Source organism: Bos indicus, chromosome 15 (genome assembly GCF_029378745.1).
Source record: "Bos indicus isolate NIAB-ARS_2022 breed Sahiwal x Tharparkar chromosome 15, NIAB-ARS_B.indTharparkar_mat_pri_1.0, whole genome shotgun sequence".
In the NCBI taxonomy this organism is placed as follows: Eukaryota; Metazoa; Chordata; class Mammalia; order Artiodactyla; family Bovidae; genus Bos; species Bos indicus.
The window spans coordinates 44545796-44553069 of NC_091774.1; the positions used below are offsets into that span (position 1 = coordinate 44545796).

The window sequence follows — 7274 nt, forward strand, 5'->3', positions numbered from 1 at the left end:
AGGCTCGGGCCCTTCTGTGGTATAGGATGGGGCAAATGTCTGCTCTGGAATGAAGGCCGGAAGCCAAGGATGGTGCCTCCTGCCCCCACCCGCTGCCAGCCATCCCTCAGTCCGCTTCCTGCAGGTCACTGGAGGAGAGGGAGTTCCTACATAGGGTCCTCATTGCTGTTTTGGAAATTTGGTAGAATAGAAAAGGCTTCTAATGAATGGAGAAGATCCCAAAGCCCCTTAAAATAGGTAATGTTTTTACAAGAGTTGTTTTGCCTCTAGAAACAGTTACCTGGTCGTAGCTTGACATCCGTCCTCGCTTCAGTATAGGATTTAGTCATTCACCCACTTGAGTTTTATACCAACTTTTGGCTCACTGTTTTGTTTTTTAGTTTTATATCTTTTTTATTAATTTATTTTTAATGAGGATAATTGATGTACAATATTGTTGGTTTCTGCCATCAACATGAATCAGCCATAAGTAAACAGACGCCCTCTCCCTCTTCACTGTTTCTTTTTCACACGGTCCCTGACTGTGAACCCTTGTCGGCTCCCCCACCCCCTTACTCATTCTTGGCAGTGACGTCTTGCCTGCAGTGCACTCTGCTTGCCTGGAGGGGAACATCAGTCTGACCACTCACTGCCCACTCCTTTTTCCTCCAGGTGACCAGCTGCACACTCTTGCAGCAGCAGGGTGAAGGACCACGAATTGCACAAAGAACTCAGTAGAATTGGATTGAGAGACTCAGTCCTTCTTCCAAGAAGTATTTATTGAGCATCTACTCTGTGCTGGGCATTGTGACAGGCACTGGACAGAAAATTATGTAAGAGACAGTCAAAGTCATTGCCCTTAAGGAACCTGCAGTCTTGCAGGAGGGAAGGAAAGATGATTGAGACCTATACAAATAGTAGAAAAGTTATCATTAAAGCAATAAAGGAAATAGAGAAAGGTAAATAGAGAATAACAGGCTAGGACCCTTGTCCTAAAGTCGTTCTGAGGATACTTGAAGGCTGACGGGAAGAATGCTTTAGGCAGAGTGAACAGGGAAAGAGTCCTGGAACATTGGGTTCCAGGACTTGGTTCAAAGGCCAGACACAACATGGGCGAGGGGGATACAGGGCCAGGTACTACAGGACCTCAGGGGCCACAGCAAGGAACCTATTTATTCTCAACACAGCAGAAAATGATCACGTGTTCAGCTGGGGGATGGAAACTGATTCAAGGATGTCTGTGCCTTCCCTGTAACAAATGACTCAAATAGAGCAAGAGACTGGAGACTGGTTAGGAGGCACTGCGTAAGAGGGTGGCAGAGAAGATGGAGAGAAGTAGGTGGATATGAAACATGTTTTGGAGACAGAATTGATGGGATCCAGTGATGGTTGGATCCAAGGGTGAAGGAAAAGGGGCAGGGGGCCAAGAATGACCTTTGGCTTCAGTAACCAGACTAACGGTGGTTTCACTCACTGAGGAACACCAGGTCAGGGATGGCAGCAGAATGAAGAGCTCCACCTGCATACTATTAATAAGTTGAGATGCCATCAGACCTTGAAGCAGAAATGGCTGGTTGAGATGGACTTGAAGACTGGCGTGGATCAAGGTGGATTGAGAGAGGGGAAAACGGCCTAGAGGAGAGAAAGCGTGTGAAGAGAGATTCAGGGCTAATAGTTTTGCACAAGGGCTTTTACACACTGGACAGAACTCACAGAACCCAGAGGCCCAATAGACCCAGGATTCCAGGCACCATCTGGTCACCCAGCAGACTGTCTCTCTCAAGAACTGGACAGTGACTATGTGTTGGCAAGAACGAGAATAAGAACGGGAATAAGAATGGAGTGGACTGACACAAAATACCACTGGGAGAAGTATCCCTGGGAGATATGGCCAAACCTCCTTATAAGGTTGATTAATCGAATCTGAATAGTGATAGGTAACATGCCCTCAATAGCTGAATCATACTTCCATAGCTTCCCATCAGCAGTAAACCAGAAAAGGATGGGTCATACTTTCCTGAAGCCCAGATCTGTAGAATCATGGACCGTCTACACTGTTTCTTCTGCCCAACAATCCCTCGGGAGGAACCCCCACCCACAGCCTCCGATGATGAGCTCCCTGAAATGGGGGGCTCCCCACCTTCCAGGACAGATGAATTCCACTGTGGAAACACACCAGGACTAGAGAAATCTTCATGTTAACCGACACCCGCTCCTGACTCACCACCTGGTAACTATTTAAAGTCTGTTCCTTCTGCCACATAGTGGCCTCTGAAGAATTGAAGGTATACCCCCACAGCCCTATGAGCGCTCTCTAGTGTGTCTTCACTTCTTTTGGGCGCTTCCTCATATGACATGTGTTTTGGCCCTTCATTCTAGTTCATCCAAATGAACCCAGGCCTCCAAGTGTGGCCACCACTCCCAGTCCTCTGGACACCAGGCCCGTTACTGCAGCTCATCGTGTTCCTTTTAGCAAGGATTTGTGGGCACTCTGGTTCGAGTTCACTAGGAGAGCCTCTAATGACAATGTGTCCCTGAAGCACGTTCATTTCCCCATCGATGTCCTTGTGGCAGACTCTCGGTAACCACAGACGAGCCCGTTTCCAGGGTGCTGCCAGTGGGAAGTGATGGAGAGCGAGCCTGGGTTGAGTCTGAGGCACAGAAGGCTCAGATTTCCCTGAGATTACCCAGGAAGACACTCATTTTCCTTAAGTGTCTGTTTTCTAATTGTCCTCTAAGTTATATGGAGAGGGAAGAAGGCCCAAACTGAACCATAAGCCTGTTTGCCAGAGGATGCATTAGTGGCTTCACTGCTGCTGGGTGGCACTGAGAGGCAGGAGAGGCTTGGCAGTCTTGGAAGGGACCTGTCCCAGGCCCTCCCAATAGGAAGAGCACAGGGCATCCTCTGCGTCACCGTCACCTAATGTCCCTGAGCCTCCTCAGCCTCGGGGACACAGGCACATCCCATGCCTAAATGAAGTGGCTCTGCACCCTTGCTCCACGTTACGCGCAGGGTCTGAGACTTCGTCAGAGGATCGCCTGCCCCGCCCTCCATGAGAACTCCCGGAATTGCTCGCATGTGTGCTTGTTCACATGCTTTTTGCCTGCAAGCAGAGGCTCAGAAGCGACCCTTGAAACCAGGGCTGATTCCTGAGGCACTTGCCCCTCACTTTATCTTCAGGACTTCTGCTTCCCCAGCTTCTGGGAAGCTCCTGGGAGCCAGAGGCCATGGCAGCAGCCTGCCCATAAAGATGCCATGTGTTCACAGCGATGAGAGTGAGGCCCAAACCATAGGTGTCCCACCTGGATGTGGTAGGACAGAGCAGCCTGGACGCCCCCTCACGTAGCCCCTGCTTGCTGTGGACTCAGCCTTGTGGAGTGGGTGGACGTGGGTGGGAACAAGTGCTGAGGTGCCTGAGATGTGACATGCTGGGTGGGGTGGGGTAGGGTCTGTGGGAGCAGTGTCACATGTAAGGGAGGAAGTGCACAGAGGAACGTGGTGGGAGGGCCCTCAGAGACCTCTCAGGCTTTCCCTGGCCCCAACCCCAGACCTTGGGGCTCTCCAGCTAATCCTGATACACAATAGCTCTGCTTCCTATCTGGGCCCCAAAGTAAGTGATGGGATTTGCAGGCTGTTTTCAAGGAACGTAATGGGAAGAGCATCTCTGCCTATGATGAATGGCTCTGGCCACATGCATAACCTGAATCTTTCAAAACACAGAGCCCATAAAAGAAATAAAAAGGCATTTCTGGGGTGACAAGGGTAGGCTGTGGCCAACCCCGCTCTGTACAGCAAGGCTCAAGGGAAGAGCTCCTCTGATGGCTCAGTGCCCCCTGGATCAGAAGCCAGGCTGGGATCCAGCTGGGAGTGGGAGCTGGGTGTTAGGTGGCCTCTCAAGACTCTTCATTCATTCAGGATGTCTCTTGCAGAATGTCCCTTCCAGATACATGGCAGGCAGAGGCTCCAGTAGCTCCTCACCTAGCAGCTTCCCTCCTCCTTCCCTATGAGGCAGTAGCAGGAGTCCAACCCTCAGCCATGTTGAGGGGGAGGGGCCAGCAGGAGACTTCAGCCGACCTGAGTTTCTTGGAAGACTCTTGATCAGTCATGCCCGGTCCCCAGCACTGCCTTTGGGCATTGAGATTTAAAATGAGATTGAATGTTTTTTTTAGGGGGGATTTGTTTCAGACCAGGGGAGAAGACTGAGAAGTCTGCAGCATTCCCATCGTGGCAACAGGACAATGTCAGTAATCCACGGCTGGGGATTATTTACTGCTTCCCCCCCATCCCGGTAATATGACCAGCATTTACTGGTCATTTGGCGCTAGTGGTAAAGAACCCACCTGCCAGTGCAGGCGACATAAGAGACACGGGTTGGGTCTCTGGATCAGGATGATCCCCTGGAGAAGGGCATGGCAACCCACTCCAGTATTCTTACTTGGAGAATCCCATGGACAGAGGAGCCTGGTAGACTATGGGGTTGCAAAGAGTTGGGCACAACTGAAGCAACTGGGGACACACGCACTTGGTCAAGTGGACACCATCTCCAGCTTCCAGGTTTTGCTTTATCTTTGACATGGTTGAAGGAAAATGGACGATTTTACAGGGTGCAAAAGGGCACAGTCAGGTCACTGATTCTGATGATGGATCACCTTCCGTGGACATTGGACACCAAGGAAGGAGGACAGATGCTGGGAAAGCAGCTTCAGATTCTGCCGTGGAGGAACCTTTCCTACCTGGGCAGAGTGTTGGAAACTTCAGGGACTGGAGGAGCCAGTGTGAGGAAGCCAGACGACATGATCTGACTTATTTAAAAGAAATGAAAAGCAAGGCCTGCCAGACCAAGTGTTAGTGCAGACCTCATCCAGTGGCAGAGATCCCAGCTAATGACAGGAGCGCCACCCAGGTGGCCAGGAGAAAGGAGCGCCCAGCAAGGAGCGCCCAGCAAGGAGCACCCAGCTCTGCCTCAACGCCCTGCCTTCCGGCTCCGGCTCAAGGCTTTACATAATGACCCCCAGCAGCAGCACCACCACCACCCAACACACACACTCATGTGCACCCTCTGACTCACAAGAATTGGGTTTTAGCTGCACACATGACAGATGACTCACATTCACTGTCTGCCCCTCCAGCCCAGGACCCAGGTGCCTGAGGCTTAGCCAAGACTCAAGTTCCCAAGAGCCCTGCCCCAGCTGGGTGCCACTCAGTGATGCCTGGGTTGGAACCACGACACGAATACCTCTCATTCCCCTGGGGCATCTCTGGGAACTTCTATAGGCTCAGGAAGGAAGCAAGGGGGCGCAAGTGTTCTGATGGGAGTCTGGAAATCTCAGTGGCCCGAGTGCCCAGGGAATGCGCTGTGTTCTCCATGCTGAATTTCCCTCCCAAGGCTCACCCAACCTGCCTCTTTTTCCTAGGGAAAAAGAACTCTCAAGTAAGCTGCAGTATGGCTGCAACTTACTGGCTGCTGGCAGTATGTATGAACGGCATATTTACTGTTGATGAATATTAAACTTGCTGCTACTGCTAAGTCACTTCAGTGGTGTCCAACTCTGTGCACCCCCATAGACGACAGCCCACCCGGCTCCCCTATCCCTGGGATTCTCCAGGCAAGAACACTGGAGTGGGCTGCCATTTCCTTCTCCAGTGCATGAAAGTGAAAAGTGAAAGTGAAGTCGCTCAGTCATGTCCGACTCTTAACGACCCCATGGACTGCAGCCCACCAAGCTCCTCCATCCATGGGATTTTCCAGGCAAGAGTACTGGAGTTGGGTGCCATTGCTTTCTCTGAATATTAAGCTTAAACACATATAAAACTTATGAGAACTTAAAAATCAGGCAATAGTTGTGCTATTCTTACCTTGATGGTGTATCACCAGTTACTTAAGTAATACAAATTGTAGGAGTTCATCACCAGTAATGAGCTTCTTTCAGCAGTGGGGTTGGGGGTGAGTAACATGTACCTCCAAGGTAGGCACAGGACAGAAATGTTCCACTTTTGCACCAACATGAATGCCCATCTCCAGTGCTAGGTGGTGGGAAGTTACATGCTGGAAACCCTGTTGTTGCAACTATGTGTCCTCGCCCATTGTGCGGTTAACTGACAAGCCACTAAATGGATAATGATGAAGCAAGCTAAATTAATAGTAGTCTGTAGTTAAAAGGGAAGAATAGCAGCTAATTAAAACCAGAGCCACTCGGGACACGTTCTTCAAACCCTGCAAGTGTGTTCAGGTGTGGCCAGGCTCTAGGAGGTGTGGGCTGCAGGATCCTCTGCAGACTCTGGAAACACACTAAGACATTTCATTTAGGTTACATTATTGGGAAAACGTTATTCATGAAAGTCCTCCTGGGAAGGAAAACATACTCGTTGGCAGAATATCACTTGGTGGGTTCTGGGGCTGGAAGACAAGAGCACAACAGGCCTGAATTGAGTGGAAAGACTGAGGGAGTGATGGGTGGGGGAGGCAAGTCCATTGCTCTGGGAGAGGAAGTGAGAGAGGAGCACCAGATGGTGGAAATCTTTCATTTGCAACCTAACCTCTCTGTGTCAACACCCCTGTTATGATCTGAATTGTATCGTCCCTCCAATTCATATCAACCTCCAGTGTGACTATATTTAGAGATAGGGTCTGGAGGGAGGTAATTAGGTTGAATGAGGTCATATGGGGGGGCCCTGATCCAATGGGAGGAGAGTCCTTATAGGAAGAGGCATGGGAGAGCTCCCTCTACCTCTGTGTTGCGAGGACTCAGTGAGAAAGCAGCTCTCTGCAAGCCTGGAAGAAGGCCCTCACCAGAAGCTGATCCTGCTGGACCTTGACCTTGAACTTCCCAGCCTCTGGAATTGTAAGAAAATATATTTCTGTTGCTTGGGCCACACGGTCTGTGTTATTTCATCATGGCAGCCCCAGCAGGCTCAGTCAGTCCCCTGCCTCTATTGATCTCCACTTCCTCCCAACTTGCAAAGTGCCTGAGTGCACGGAGATGGGATAGAGCCAGAGAGGGGGCAGGCTCTGGGCTCTGACTGCCCCTGAGGTGGGCTTAGGTGAGTCCAGGGGCAGAATGAGAGGTGGTGGGAGCCCAGAGGCAGAGAGAAGCACAGGAAGCCCTTGGAACTTGGAGAGGACTCTGGAATCCTCCCACAGGCCATGCAACTGGAATCTGAGGCAGCTGGGAGCTCAACTGAGTGAGAATCAGGAGGCACACGTGAGTATTAGCATTAATACCTCAGAAGCTTGGATCTCTTGGTGGTGTTAAGGAGGCCCAGGATGAAGAAAGACAGCGGGGGGTGGGAGTGC

At 50.8% G+C, this 7274-nt stretch overlaps 1 protein-coding gene across 1 annotated transcript in view; it reads left to right on the forward strand.

The window, feature by feature from the left end:
• Positions 1–6855, forward strand: part of STK33 (serine/threonine kinase 33) — a 208289-nt gene extending 201434 nt beyond the window's left edge. The window contains exon 13 of the mRNA XM_070803714.1: positions 652–6855. Within this exon, the coding sequence (XP_070659815.1) occupies positions 652–717 (66 nt within the window). The 3' untranslated portion in view covers positions 718–6855. The remainder of the gene's footprint in view (positions 1–651) is intronic.
• The last annotated feature ends 419 nt before the right edge of the window (positions 6856–7274 follow it).